Source organism: Saimiri boliviensis, chromosome 4 (genome assembly GCF_048565385.1).
Source record: "Saimiri boliviensis isolate mSaiBol1 chromosome 4, mSaiBol1.pri, whole genome shotgun sequence".
NCBI classification, from domain to species: domain Eukaryota; kingdom Metazoa; phylum Chordata; class Mammalia; order Primates; family Cebidae; genus Saimiri; species Saimiri boliviensis.
In genome coordinates, this window is record NC_133452.1 from 81,147,916 (window position 1) to 81,164,034 (window position 16,119).

The 16,119-nt window shown below is 42.5% G+C and overlaps 1 protein-coding gene across 3 annotated transcripts in view; it reads right to left on the bottom strand.

Annotated features, from left to right (window-relative positions):
- Nucleotides 1–12,913, bottom strand: part of SLC35A1 (solute carrier family 35 member A1) — a 33,649-nt gene extending 20,736 nt beyond the window's left edge. Inside the window, exons 1-2 of one of the 3 annotated variants that reach the window (XM_003922947.3) lie at nt 12,627–12,716; nt 7,921–8,098 (exon numbers count right to left, since the gene is read on the bottom strand). In XM_003922947.3, coding sequence (XP_003922996.1) covers nt 7,921–8,098; nt 12,627–12,642 — 194 coding nt within the window. In that variant the 5' untranslated portion in view covers nt 12,643–12,716. Of the gene's footprint in view, nt 1–7,920; nt 8,099–12,064; nt 12,425–12,626 lie in introns of those variants that run through there. The other 2 variants (XM_074397715.1, XM_010333807.2) reach the window with 2 other exon arrangements.
- Nucleotides 12,914–16,119: the final 3,206 nt, after the last annotated feature.

A 16,119-nucleotide genomic window follows, 5' to 3' on the forward strand; every position in this document is an offset into this window, starting at 1 on the left:
CCTAGCTACTTTTGTAATTTTCTGTAGAGATAAGGTTTTGCCATGTTGCCCAGGCTGGTCTTGAACCCCTGGCCTCAAGCTATCCACCCGGCTCGGTCTCCCAAAGTGCTGGGATTACAGGTGTGAGCCACAACACCCTGCGTGCATTTATAATGTGTTTTTTTTTTTTTTTTTTTGAGACGGAGTTTCGCTCTTGTTACCCAGGCTGGAGTGCAATGGCGCGATCTCGGCTCACCGCAACCTCCACCTCCTGGGTTCAGGCAATTCTCCTGCCTCAGCCTCCTGAGTAGCTGGGATTACAGGCACGCGCCACCATGCCCAGCTAATTTTTTGTACTTTTAGTAGAGACGGGGTTTCACCATGTTGACCAGGATGGTCTCGATCTCTCGACCTCGTGATCCATCCGCCTCGGCCTCCCAAAGTGCTGGGATTACAGGCTTGAGCCACCGCACCCGGCCATTTATAATGTTTAATAGAGTTTTCTTTTAAATATTTTAAATACTGTCTTTGTCTGCTTTGTGTTGCTGTAAAAGAACACCTGAGACTAGGTATTTAAAAAAAAAAAAAAGTTTTTTTGGATCACAGTTCAGCAGGCTGAGACATTCAAGGGCACAGCCCTCTAAGTTGTGGGTTCTTAGCAGGCTTTCCTGCTGCATGCATCACATGACAGAGAAGGTCTAAGGGGAGGCGGACATGTGTGGAGAGAGCAAAATGTGAGAGGCATCCTGGCTTTATAACCCACTCTCTCCGAAAATAATTCCTGCAAGAACTAATCCAGTCTCTTGAGAGCCACAGCTCACTCACTACCAGGAAACAGCACCAAACCATTCGTGAGGAATCGGCCCCCATAACCTAAACACCTCCCACTAGACCCCACCTCCCAACATCACCATACTGCGGATCAAATTTCAGTATAAGCTTTGGTGGAGATAAACCACATCCAAACCACAGCATATAACCAGGACAAAGAAAAGATTAGGAATTAGAATTAAGCTATTGTCTTTTAATGTTTTAGCAAACCAATTTTACCCTTCAGCCTACAAAACCAACCATACTAATGTGAATGTTAGGGTATCCATGCCTCATGGCACACAACCCATCTACTGCTACCCTAAAGAAGGCATTAAAGGCAAGAGGAAGAACCAAAGACAATGGGGTCTCAGCCATTTGACCTAGATTGCCATCATGGGTTCTGTCCAAATAGGACTACCTGGTTATAGAAACTCTCTGCCACCTCAAATTCTGAAAGAGACTGGCATTTCATTTAAAACATGGATCTGGAACCTTGCTGATCCATTTAGTCACACCAAATTTTTAGTCAGAGATTACATGAATTAGTCCCCTTCCAGGCTCAAAGTTCTTACATATGAAATGAGTTTGACTAGGCCAAATCTCTAAAAGCTCACCAAGAACAATCCATGAAGCTACAATTGCCTCTGCTTAAACTCTCAGGACCTGAAGATTCTAATTTGCACACTTGACTGAAGTTATGCTTACCCTGGCCTGCTTAATCAAACTATTACAAAGTTCTAGGGCACTGCCTCAGTGCTGGACTGACTCCTTTGTTTTTTGTTGTTTTAATATGGAATGCTTCACAATTTGCATTTCATCCTGCAAGATTAGAAGGGGCCATGCTAATCTTCCCTGTACTGTCCAAATTTTTAGTATTATGTGCTGCCAAAGCAAGCACTCCCTTGTTTCTTAAACAAGCTGCCTTCCATGTCTCTAAACAGAGCACACCTATTATGTGTTCCGCTTTATATTAGACCTGGGGTTTCTAGTATCCTGTCCAGAAACAGCAATCTTTAAGGTATATGGAGTCAAATGACATTATAAATAAGATTATTTTTTACAAGATAATTGTTTAACAATGTCTTGTAATTCCATGAGATTAAATACTTTTATGTGATAAGAACTCTCAAATTTACATCCCTAGCTCAGACCTCTCTTCTGAGTTCCAGACCCATTTAATCCAACTGCCCATCTGGATGTCTCAAGATATTAAAAACTTTACATTACACGTGCCCAAAATCAAACTGTTGACATCTTCTTCCCCCAAATCTGTTTTCCTGTCTCAGAAAAAAAAATAACTCTATCCAATTGTTTGTACTAGGAAACACAGATATGATTCCTGATACCTCCCTTTCCTTCACCTACTATAGTTGATCATTATTATTCACGGACTGTATGTGTGAATTCTCCTCATTAAAATGTATTTGTAACCCCCAAATCAATACTTGTAACACTTTCAGTCTTTGGCAGAAAGGCGCAGAGTGACAAAAAATTTGCTTCACCAAGCACGCACATTCCTGAGGCTGAACAAGCTAACACTATGCTTTGTGTCAGCTTTCACACTGTAAACAAGTACAATCTACTCAGTGCCACAGTTTCTGCATTTTTGTGCTTTGTGTTGGTGACTTTGTTTAAATGGCTCCCAAGTGCTATAGGGCTGAAGCGCCGTCTGATGTTCCTAAGCATAAGAAGGATATGATATGTATTACGGAGAAAATACATGTGATAGATAAGCTTTCTTGAGGCATGTTATAGTGCTGTTGGCCATGAATTCAATGCTAATTAATCAATAATATACATTAAAGAAAGTATCTTTAGACTGAAGCACACATAAAACAATGATGTTGTATTGACTGACAAAAATGTGATCAGTTGCTCACAGGAACCTACCCTATATATCCCCAGGGGTTCAGTATTCACTAGTTTAATGTTGGTGGTGACTTTATAGAACATAAATACTGTGATTGACCAGAATTTACTATGCATCCAAACCCATCACCAAGTACTACAGATTCTATTGCCAGAGCATAACTCAAATCCATTAACTTCTGACCTGTGCTGTCAACCTAGGTGATTATCTCTTGCCTCTATTAGGTTTCCCTACTTTCAATTAGTTCTCAAAGAGGTTAAAGTGACCCTCAATATGGGTTCTATGTTAATCCCCGATTTAAACCCTTCAACGATTTTTTCTTTTTCTTTCTTTTTTGAGATGAAGTCTTGCTCTGTCATCCAGGCTAGAGTGCAGTGTCGCAATCTCAGCTCACTGCAACCTCCGCCTCCCAGGTTCAAGCAATTCTCCTGCCTCAGCCTCTCAAGTAGCTGGAATTGCAGGCGTGTGCCACCACGCCCAGCTAATTTTTGTATTTTTAATAGAGACAAGGTTTCACCATGTTGGCCAGGCTGGTCTCAAACTCCTGACCTCAGGTGATCCACCTGCCTCAGCCCCGCAAAGTGCTGGGATTATAGGCGTGAACCACTGCGCCTGGCTCCATTTAATGATTTTCTGATGCACTTCGGATCAAATCTAAAATCCTTAACAGGCCCATAATACTACTCTGATACCCTGATGACCTCTCCTGCTTCATCTCAACACTAAAGTCAAGGACTTTTCTGCCTCAAGGATTTCAAACACACAGTTCTCTGTCTTCTCTCTGCTCTTTTCTTATCTGAAGTCTACTCAGCTGACAGTTCTAGGGTTAAATATAACTTCCTCAGAGAGGAAACTCTCTAATCAAAATGTAGGCCCTCTATGACTTGTGTTTGTAGCACCCTCTACTTTTCCCTCATAACATCGCCTATTTATTATATTTGGTTCTCCAATCGGCTATAAGTCCATGAGGGCAGAACTACACCTTTTTAATTTGCACTGTTCCAGTGTTTTCACCAGAACAGTGTTGAGTACATAATTGGGGTTTGATAGGTATTTTCTTTGAGACACAGTTTCGCTCTTGTTGCCCAGGCTGGAGTGCAATGGCACGATCTCAGCTCACTGCAACCTCTACTTCCTGGGTTCAAGTGATTCTCCTGCCTCAGCCTCCTGAGTAGCTGGGATTACAGGCATGTGCCACCACACCCAGCTAATTTGTATTTTTAGTAGAGATGAGGTTTCTCCATTTTGGTCAGGCTGTTTTCAAACTCCCAGCTGCGGGTGATCCACTCACCTCAGCCTCCAAAAGTGCTGGGATTACAGGCATGACCCACTGCACGCAGCAGATAGTTATTTTCTAAATAAATAAATGAATGCGTGAACCTGACTGTCCCATATGTCTTATTAACAATACCTTGAAATGACTTAGAATGACCATTTGCTTCCAATGTTTGGAAGGAATGAAACATAGATTTGGATATGGCAGTGATATGTTATTACATAAGTGAACCTTAATTATAAGAAAGACACAGAATTTCAGATACTACTTTTATAAGTTTCTACCACCACCTCTCACTCCCATATATGTACTTACTTTAACAATTAACCAAGACTATTCACTGAGCAAAGAACATTACTGAACAAAGAGCATCAGAGACCATACTAAACAAACCACCAGATGAACTGCTCTGAGATTAAGCTTTTCAGTTCCAATAAAATTGAAGTTCTAGTATAATATTTGTATTAACCCTATAAAGTCATTGTACATTATCACAGTATAAAGAATGGGCAAAGGGGAAAAAGATTTTACTTCATTTAATCGTAGTTTTAAATGAAGTTTAAATTATAAAATGAATTACTATTTTTTTTTATTTTATTTATTTATTTTAAAGATGGGGTTTCACCATGTTGATCAGGCTGGTCTTGAACTCCCTACCTCAGGTGATCCGCCAGCATTGGCCTCCAAAATGCTTGGATTACAGGCATGAACCACCGCGCCCGGCCATGAATTACTATTTAAATGGAAGTTTTTTTCCATTTAAACAGCAATTTCTTTTCCTTTCCCTCTATTTATTCTCCAGAAAACTCAAATCAAAACTGAGCAAATGTTACTAATTTTTACATTAATTTCACAATATTTCCCTCGGAATATGGGGGAAATACACTATTTTAATCAATATCTAAGTTCTTCTAATTTTTTTTTTTTCTTTTTCCTGAGACAGAGTTTTGCTCTGCTGCCCAGGCTGGAGTACAGTGGTATGATCATGGCTCACTGCAGGTCCTCTCAGCTCAAGCAATACTTCCACCTCAGTCTCCAGGTAGCTGTGACTACAGACACACACCACTACACCCAGCTAATTTTTTTAAATTTTTTTGTAGAGATGGAGTCTCGCCATGTTGCCAGGCTGGTTTCCAACTCCTGGGCTCAAGAAAGCCTCCCACCTTGGCCTCCACACTGCTGAGATTACAGGTGTAAGCCACCACACCTGGCCAACATCTAGGTTTTTCTTAATTTTTCTCCTCTGAAGAGAAAGCTCAAGTTCTAAACCTTCAGTTACTTTTTTTTTTTTTTTTTTTTTTTTTTTTGAGACGGAGTTTCGCTCTTGTTACCCAGGCTGGAGTGCAATGGCGCGATCTCGGCTCACCGCAACCTCCGCCTCCTGGGTTCAGGCAATTCTCCTGCCTCAGCCTCCCGAGTAGCTGGGATTACAGGCACGCGCCGCCATGCCCAGCTAATTTTTTTGTATTTTTAGTAGAGACGGGGTTTCACCATGTTGACCAGGATGGTCTCGATCTCTTGACCTCGTGATCCACCCGCCTCGGCCTCCCAAAGTGCTGGGATTACAGGCTTGAGCCACTGCGCCCGGCTCACTTTTTTTTAAAGATGGATTTCTAATATAATACTTCCACAGCCTCCCATAATATCCTGAAATTGTCATCCTTTCTGTGAGACGATAAAGTCTTCCCTACTTTGAAAGCAAAGAAAAAAATCTAATTTCATTCTTGTTTTTAGCTCTACACAATTATTTTAACATTATATGGGAAGGAATTTTCAAGCAAATATTAATTCAAACATATAAATCAACTTTGGTTTCCTATGCATATAACAAATCATCTCAAAAATTTTTCTGTGTAACAATTATTTCCTGATATTTGGAAGCCTCTCCATCGCAGCAAATAAAGCACTGACATGCAACCTGTGTTTTAATAGACTACATAACATCCTGTTTGCTATGTACTCTTTTTGAATTACCATTTTAAAATGTGTACAAAGAAATAACAACACTGATAGTACCTGGAAAATATTTTACTTTTTTGCAAACACTAAATCTAAAAGACCATTAAAAAGCTCTAGGCCCGCCGGGCGCGGTGGCTCAAGCCTGTAATCCCAGCACTTTGGGAGGCCCAGACGGGTGGATCACGAGGTCGAGAGATCGAGACCATCCTGGTCAACATGGTGAAACCCCGTCTCTACTAAAAATACGAAAAATTAGCTGGGCGTGGTGGCGTGTGCCTGCAATCCCAGCTACTCAGGAGGCTGAGGCAGGAGAATTGCCTGAACCCAGGAGGCGGAGATTACGGTGAGCCGAGATCGCGCCATTGCACTCCAGCCTGGGTAACGAGAGCAAAACTCCGTCTCAAAAAAAAAAAAAAAAAAAAAACCTCTAGGCCCTTTCACTTGCTGCTCCTCTTAACTGTTTACATCATTCTTAACAGTCCATAGTCTGTCCATGTATTTTATTCATCTTTTTCATATTCCAGCTACTTCAAGTAGATTAGTATAAGCTTTTTCAAGATCTAGAACCAATTTTCAACACTTTCACTGGGTATCTTTCCCACAATGACAGCCATGCTTGTGGTTGTATTATCAACTGTCTCATCATACACTGCTGAAGCTGAAGCAATCAATGTCTTGTAACATTTCAACATTTAAATGTAATGTGTATGTTTTTACATAAAAGCCTGCATACAACGCTGTTCCTCCCTCTTCCCCTCACTCACCAATAGACATCTTGAAACTTATATGACTTAACTGCCCCAGTGACTCAAATAGGACTCCATCTCATAAATCTTTCCCCAAGTAATTTACTTATTGGATTTTATTTCATTTTCACCACCCCATATTATCTTCTCTAATTAAAAAAATGAAGAAACTGAAGCTTAACGAGGTTACAAAATGTGCATGCATCCACAATCCCAGTCTAGGATTAAAATTACGCCTATCTCCTCCAATGCCGCTATTCTTAACTCTCTCTCATGCCATATCCTTAGCTAAATATTTGCATGATGTTCCTGATTCGAAGCCAGGCCACATATTAACAGTGTAAATCTTTTTTTTTTTTTTTTTTTTTTTTTTTTTTTGAGACGGAGTTTCGCTCTTGTTGCCCAGGCTGGAGTGCAATGGCGCATTCTCGGCTCACCGCAACCTCCGCCTCCTGGGTTCAAGCAATTCTCCTGTCTCAGCCTCCCAAGTAGCTGGGATTACAGGCATGTGCCACCACATCCAGCTAATTTTTTTTGTATTTTTAGTAGAGACGGGGTTTCACCATGTTGGCCAAGATGGTCTCGATCTCTTGACCTCGTGATCCACCCTCCTCGGCCTCCCAAAGTGCTGGGATTACAGGCATGAGCCACCGCGTCCGGCCCAACAGTGTAAATCTTAAAGAACTTCAGATGCTGTGTCAATACAACAGGGGTAAAGTACTTACCTCAAAAATGTATAAGGAGTAAATGAGAAAACATGAAAAACACATGGCACAGTGCCTAGCACTTAACACAGGAAACACTCGAGAAATGTTTATTATTGTTATACTCATCCAAAACACAGTTCAGTAATTTTTTTCTCTAAGGGCCAAACAGTAAATATTGTAGGCTTTGTAAGCCAGTCAGTCACTATTACACCAAAACCAGGGAGCAAGCTGGATTTGGCCTATGGGACATACTTTGCCAACTCCGACTACAGCAGCGTTCTTCAACCTCAGCATTACTGACATTTGGGGCTGGGTAATTCTTTGTTGTGAGGCTGTCATGGGGACTGCAGGATGTTTAGCAGCATCCTTGGCCTCCACCCACTAGATGCCAAAAGCATCTCTCGGGTTGTGACAACTCAAATATCTTCTGGCGGGGGAGGCAAAATCAGCCCTAGTTGAAAAATACTGGCCCAGAGCAATTAAACATATAAAGATGTAGCTTTAATTTTCTAATAAATACCCTAACCAGGTAGAAAAGTAATTTAACACACTAAAAGTATTTATACTCACTTAGCTAAAATTCCCACACTTAGCAATAACTTTATAACTTCTGTGATACACACGGCTGTGGTTGAAAAGTAGAGTTCTTTGTCTGATGTCCTTGTGTATCTTAAAGCTATGGTATAGGCTGCAGCCATCAGGGTCATCACTGCCAAGCAGTATAACTTGAATAATAAAGTGACATTGTCTGGAAAATACATGCAACAAAGACATTACTCATTAGCCAATATACGTATATATAAATTAATCAACTAGTTGTGGCCCCCAAATACTTTCCAATTCCAAGCACAAAATATTTTCTAAAACCTATGTTTAAAAATTTTTTCAAAATAATACTTGTCAATTACACGAACACACACACATACACAAGACACAGCTGACTTTAAACATCAGCCAATTAGGCGTATGTTCCTGGGGAGTACCCCAATTGCAAGAGTAGGTAGCATATTGATTTTAGTTCAGGATGTTACAAATTATATATATATGTAATATGTACATATATATAGTTGTATATGTACATATATGTATAGTTGTTGTTTTTATTTGGAGACAGGGTCTCACTCTGTCCCCCAGGCTGGGGTACATTAGTGCAACCTCAGCTCACTGCAACCTCTGACTCCCAGGTTTAAGTGATTCTTGTGCCTCAGCCTCCTGGGACTACAGGCATGCAATACCAAAGCCAGCTAATTTTTTGCATTTTGAGTAGAGACAGGGTTTCACCATGTTGGCCAGGCTGCTCTCAAACTCCTGACCTCTGGTGATCTGCCCACCTCAGCCTCCTGAAGTGCCAGAATTACAGGTGTGAGCCACTGTGCCCGCACATATTTATTTATTTTATTTTACTTATTTTCAGACAGGGTCTCACTCTGTCACCCAGGCTGGACTGCAGTGTCATGATATCGTTGGCACGATCTTGGCTCACTGCAACCTTCACCTCCTGGGTTCAAGCGATTCTCCCACCTTAGCCTCCTGAGTAGCTGGGATTACAGGTGCCCGCCATTACACCAGGCTAATTTTTGTATTTTTAGTAGAGATGGGGTTTCACCATATTGGCCAGACTGGTCTTGAACACCTGACCTCAGGTGATCCACCCTCCTCAGCCTACCTAAGTGCTGGTATAAGCCACCATGCCTGGCTCTGGCACATATTTTAAATACCTTTATGGATTACAAACTTGTGAATGCAAAGCATAAAAGCAACTGCAGCAATGTATATTCTAAACTTAAAGGCAGCAGAAAGAAAATAACTGAGAAATAAGAGTGGGGCTTAATAAGCAAGTTATGCCTAGTCACTCATTTCATTGCATTATACAACACAGTAACTCCCAACACAGGAAAAAAATATTAAGAACACAGCTCCATTCAAAACCAAAAATGCAGGAAACATATAAGCACTCAATGTAAGAACTGCCTGTAAGTATATCCAACCAGGAGCCATCTCTCAGGCACCAAAGCCTGTCCAAAACCTCTGGTAAAACCATAAGCACTGGGTACAGTCTCCCTCATAATTCCTTATTCCCAGACCTGCTCGGTTACTTACTGCCACCACCCAAGGATCAAACTATTTCTACTTTCCTTACCCGCCTCCCACCTCGTGTCCCTAGTTCCCTTTCATGTTCATGCACATCTTTAGGCTTGAGGTTAAACAGCCATACTTTGACAACCCCAGGTTAAGAAACAGGACACGGGGGAACTCCAGTCTGCTACTTTAACTACATTATGTGCTAAGTGTGATTTTGTTCACTGCTTTGGGAGCCTAACACAATTCAAAGACTGTTTTCATAGGGACATAAAACAGGAGTGTCAAACAGATTTTTTTTTTTTTTTTTTTTTTTTTTTTTGAGACAGAGTTTCACTTGTTGCCCAGGCTGGAGTGCAATGGTACGATCTTGGTTCACCACAACCTCTGCCTCCTAGGTTCAAGCGATTCTCCTGCCTCAGCCTCTCGAGTAGCTGGGATTACAGGCATGCACCACCAGGCCCGGTTAATTTTGTAGTTTTAGTAGAGATAGGGTTTCTCCATGTCCATCAGGCTGGTCTCGAACTCCCAACCTCAGGTGATCCACCTGCCTCAGTCTCCCAAAGTGCTGGGATTACAGGCATGAGCCACTGTGCCCAGCCCAAACAGATTACCTTTAGATACAGTATGGTTGGAACTTAAAAGAGATAGGTTCCTCAATATAAATATTTTCCAAGTAAATTAAAGAATATTTTGTGAACTATAGGCAAATTTTAAAAATTATATCAGGCTTTAAATAAAAAGTAAAACAGAAGAAATAGTTTATAATTGCTTAAACTTTCTTTCCAAAAGATCTGAGGAGCCAAAAATCAATGTTATATAAAAGGAAGTGAAGGAGATCACTATAATACTTCCTTCGTTCTAAAACTTCCCTACACAAGGGACAAAATATGACTTCAAAAATAAACAGCAATAACCTTTAATTAGAAGAGAAGTTACTCCCCATCTTCTAGATAAGGGGTGAACAAGCTACAGATGTCGATAGTTTACATTAGGCCTGTGAACTCAGAATGGTTTTACATTTTTAAATCGTTGATAAAAAAATTTAGTAACACCTTGTGACACATGAATATTGTATGAAATTCAAATATTTCCGTGTCCATGAATAGTTTTATTGGAATGTAGCCATGCTTATTTGTTTCTAAATTATCTGGCTACTTTTTTTCCCCTACAACAGCAGAGCTGTAGTTATGACAAAAACTATCCAGCCTTTATAGGAAAAGTTTGGCAACTCCTGTCCTAGATTATCAACACTTTCATAAATAAAAGCGGTTAGGGCTGATACACTAAAAAGTACTTTAGTTTACCTATTGTATAGGTTCCTGATTCCAAAAACAACATAGTGAATATTTAAACACTAAACCAAATAGTTATATCCTACACACACATTCTGACTTATAATATTGTCATTAACTTGAAAAAATACCTATTTACATAGTGACTATTTGGAAATATACATTATATTCTTGAAAATAATTACCAATCTAAGTGGAAGGGTAATCAAATAAGTTCAGGTATTTGCAAAACAGATTGGGCTTTGATATGGAATACCATTTTTAAACGTATTTCAACTTTTAAATAATACTAAATGTTTTTAAGTATGATTTTCTCCGGCAGTTTAACATCAGATCAAACCATTTCTCGTTCACTCCATTCACAAATTCTCCAGTATAAAATTTCCGTTATTAGCAATTTCCATTTTTTTCAGGATATCAAAAGTACACATGTAATCACTTCAAACTGCGCAAATAATTCAAATCATGCACAATGCCAGTAACTATACAAGAATTCCACAACTCAGCTGGCAGCCACATCTTAATGTGCATTGTTCTCTACTTCTCATGAAGTTCCGTTAGCTTCCACACAGTATTCGTATGGAAATGTCCCCCAAAAGAAACTTACAGTATTATTTTTTTCAGTTACGTTTTACTATAGTTTATGGGGGACGTTATTTGTAATATCTAAGAACTGAGAAATTCAGGAAGTCTCCGCTAAGTCCTTTGTGGATATTCGGAAGCTATGGGAACTTCAATTTTGCTGGGATTACAATCAAGGCTCAACAAATATGTATTGGCAATAAGCCTAAACCTTTACATTGTTGCAGCTATTTCAAGTAATGATTTGACTTCTGTAATTTATAAGTTTTCATTCGGATCAATTTTGCTACCCTTTTCCATTTTAGTTATCAAAATAATTCTATTTCTTTTTCATTTCCTGTGTTGCTACAAAAAGGATTTTAAGATTAGACTTATTTGAAATAAAATATAAAGAACACATAAGAGAAGCATAAAAATGCCCCTGAGCAGGACCTGATGATAAACATGGAGCCCGCAACAGGGAAAATAACTTGACACTCAGGCAAGAAGATATTCCTTAGGTATTTGTTTAGTATTTATTCAAAGGTGAAGCCAACTGCTCTATGGAGGAAGGGTGGGGCAAGAATCCGGGTGTCGCCCAAACTCTCCTAGTTACTGCTCCACCGTCAAAAAATTCAGCTCTGGTCCCACCTTATATACAGTGCTCAGCAAAAGTGGTGCGGAGTCAATTAGACTCGCCTTCCTTAAATGGCAATTAGTCAACAAATACGCCTTCACCTGAATGTGCCATCCCTTGGGAGGAAAGAGGTGGATCTCACCTTCCACCCCAAATATCGAAGCGTTCCTTCTGACTGCATACAGCATTCTCTGTAACTACATACAGCATACAGGTGGGAACTGTTAACGATTATCTTCCTCCCGTTACGGTTTCAGTGCTGTTTCGACGCCCCAGCGACGTCTTTATTGGGGTCTACGGCCGGAGCCTGCCCTTAAGCCTCTGAGCATCCTCAAGGCAAGAGGCGCAGAGGAGACCGAAGCCGCGGGGCCAGGGCCAAGAACTGTCCTGCCTCGCCGGGTGATGCGGTCCAGCCCCGGCCCCACGCCCTGGCCCCTCTCGGTGTTCGCCGCAGCCCCGGCCTATCAGAATTCGGTTCCCACCCACCGCCAGCTCGTGGAGGCCAGCGCCGACCTGCCGGCGCGGAGTCAGCCGCGGAGACTGCAGCCGCAGCGGGAGGCCGGCTGCCCTGACGGCCGACAGGCTCCACGCAAACTCCTGACGCCTCGGCCCGGCCCCACAGGCCGTGGGCAACCAAGGGGCTCTGCCTCCCGACAAGTGCCGCCCCCCGCAGACTCCCCACTCCCGGCAGCCAGGGTTCTCACCTCTCGGGGCAGCCATGGTTCCCCGACAGCCCCGCGCGGAACTGACGCCCGCCCCCTCCGCGCCCCCGAGCAGGACACCGGGGACCGCCCCTTGTGGTCATAGAGACGGAGCCGCTCGGCCTAGAGCGCCTCGCCGGCCTCCCGGTAGGCCAAGCGTTGAAAATGGGCTCAGGAATCCGAGCTACACCCCAAAATGGGGAGAACGCGGAACCAGCGAAGGCGTTACCGGCCGCCTCCTAGGCGAGAGGTGTGTGAAAGTCGGTCCGGGAAGTGGTTCTGTAAACTGCGGCTCTGCGCCGGCCGCAGGAAGCGGAGTCAAGGGAGCGTTGCCTTCTGGGAATCGTAGTCCTCGCAAAGTGAGTAGGCGGCAAATAAGGATTTGGGGTTAGCCTAAGGGATTCACACCTGTCAAAGCTGTTGGAGAAGCTCCCAGAACTCGTAAAGTAACACAAACTACTTGCGGCAACGTTTATAACTTCCACCTGGTTCATTACCTTCAACTGTTACCTTGTATTCTAGATTAGTTATGATTTATGCTACATATTGTTCAATATCGTCAGCATTGTCATTCATATATTTACCCAGCCAGACATTCTAACTAATTATCTTCGCACAACAAAAGGGCCTTTAAAAATTAGATGTATCGCCGGGCGCGGTGGCTCACGCCTGTAATCCCAGCACTTTGGGAGGCCGAGGCGGGGCGGATCACGAGGTGAAGAGATCGAGACCATCCTGGCCAACATAGTGAAACCCCGTCTCTACTAAAAATGCAAAAAAATTAGCCAGGCGTGGTGGCACGCGCCTGTGGTCCCAGCTACTCGGGAGCCTGAGGCGGAAGCATCGCTTCAACCCAGGAGACAGAGGTTGCAGTGAGTCGAGATTGCACCACTGCAAAGCAGCCTGGGGACAGAGCAAGACTCCATCTAAAAAAAAAAAAAAAAAAAAAAAAAGATGTATCGGCCCGCCGCAGTGGCTAACGCCTGTAATCCCAGCACTTTGGGAGGCCGAGGTGGGTGGATCATGAGGTCAGGAGTTCAAGACCATCCTGGCCAGCATGGTGAAACCCCGTCTCTACTAAAAGTACAGAAAATCAGCCGGGCGTGTTAGTGCAAGCCTGTAGTCCCAGCTACTTGAGAGGCTGAGGCAGGAGAATTGCTTGAACCCCGCAGGCAGAGGGTGCAGTGAGCCGAATTTGCGCCACTGCACTCCAGCCTGCGCAACAGAGTAAGACTCTGTTTTAAAAAAAAAAAAAAAATTGTATGTATCGGCTGGGCGCAGTGGCTAGATCATCCGAGGTCAGGAGTTCGAGATCAGCCTGGCCAACATGGTGAAACGCCTAAAAATACAAAAAATCAGCTGAGCGTAATCTCAGCTACTCGGGAGGCTGAAGCGGGAGAATCACTTGAACTCGGGAGGTCGCAGTGAGCCGAGATCGCGCCAGCCTGGGTGACACAGTGAGACTTGGTCTCTAAATTAATTAATTAATTGATTAAATTAGATGCATCAACAGGCATTTTAACCACTATAATCTTCACTTTCACTAGGAGATGTTAATTAGCTGCCATAATTGGTATTAGAAATAATTCATTGGTGCCGGGCGCGGTGGCTCAAGCCTGTAGTCCCAGCACTTTGGGAGGCAGAGGCGGGTGGATCACGAGGTCGAGAGATCGAGACCATCCTGGTCAACATGGTGAAACCCCATCTCTACTAAAAATACAAAAAATTAGCTGGGCATGGTGGCGCGTGCCTGTAATCCCAGCTACTCAGGAGGCTGAGGCAGGAGAATTGCCTGAACCCAGGAGTCCGAGGTTGCGATGAGCCAGAGATCGTGCCATTGCACTCCAGCCTGGGTAACAACAGTGAAACTCCGTCTCAAAAAAAAAAGAAAAGAAATAATTCATTGGTAAAATAAATGATGTTCAAGGTACGTGAATTGGTTTAAAATGCTATGAAAATACCTTAGCCCTTACGGGAATAGGGATGCAAGATTCTGAGCTGCCCTGCAGCCTACACCTTCTGCAGCATGTTCTTTCTCCAAAATTGTCCTTTTAGAGGGTTGATTGGTGATGTTAAACACCATTGTCTTGTTAAACATACATATAGATCTATCTGGTCTGTTAACGTTACTGGAACATTTTGCATGCCTTATTAGCATCCTATTAATATTGGGAGGGGCTCTCAGGAGACCAGAGTTGATTTTGTAGAGGCAGACATTTGAAATGTAATTTGGAATAGTGTTAGACTTTTCCTCTACCGCGTAGGAAGTGTGCTCACTGGTGCCAGTCATCCCTTCCTGTAATTGGTAGTTTCCACTTGTAGAATTATTCAGTTCTCTGCAGCATATGCACTTACGCATACATTTAAACAGAAAATTTTTTTCTGTACTTGAAATTAATTTTAAAAATTAAAAATACTCTATCATATACTGTAGTCCTTTTGTTTTACAGCTACTGCTTTGTATGGTTTATCTCTTCCCATTTTGGACTATCATTGTAGTGTCAACTTACCTCAATTAAGTATAATTTCTAAACACTTAATTTGTTCCAGTATGGCCCTTGTATGCCTGCCTCTTTTTTCAGTCTGCACCACCTTGTTTTACTTTTTTTTGTAGAGATTTCTTTTTGTGGGTGTGGGCGTCTCACTTTGTTGCCCAGGTTGGTTCTCGAACTCCCAACCTAAAACAATCCTCCCACCTCAGCTTCCCAAAGCTCTGGGATTACAGGTGTGAACTACCACACCTGGCCATCACTAGCTTTCTGAAATATGTTTTAATTTGTGACAATAAGAGGGGTTTTTTTTTCCCCTGTCCTAGGTTGTAGAATCAACTACACTTTAAGAAACTATCATTCCTTCTGGTAAGGAATAGCATCACACACACCACACACACACACACACACACACACACTGATCCCAATTAAGATGGTGGGTCAAGTGCTGCTGGGCCATTTTGTGGCATTTCTGGCTCACATAACATCATGCTATTGAATCTTACTTTTCTTATACATTTTCATTGCCTCAAAAGACTATTATAGTTCATTGGCATCAACCTTAACTAGATTTTGATGCCTCTTTGTCCTAACCCAGTTAGCCCAAGACCAACAGGGACAAACCTGTTAAAACTATAGTCTGACAAAGTTGAGCTTACTGATGCCTTCTGATATATAATGTGAATATTTGTCTCTGCCCAGATCTCATGTTGAATTGTAATCCCCAGTGTTGAAGGTGGGGCCTGGTGGGAGTTCTGGATCATGGGGCAGATCCCTCAAGAATGGCTTGGGCCATCCCCTTAATGATAAGTGAGCTCAGGAGAACTGGTGTTTTAAAAGTATGTGATCTGGTGTTTTAAAAGTATGTTTCTCCCTCTCCCCCCTCCCCCGTTCCTCCCTCCCTCTCTCTTTCCCTCTCTCTCTCCCTCTCCCCACCTTCCTCCCTCCCTCTCTCTTTCCCTCTCTCTCTCCCTCTCCCCCCTTCCCCTCTCTCTCTCTTTCTCTCT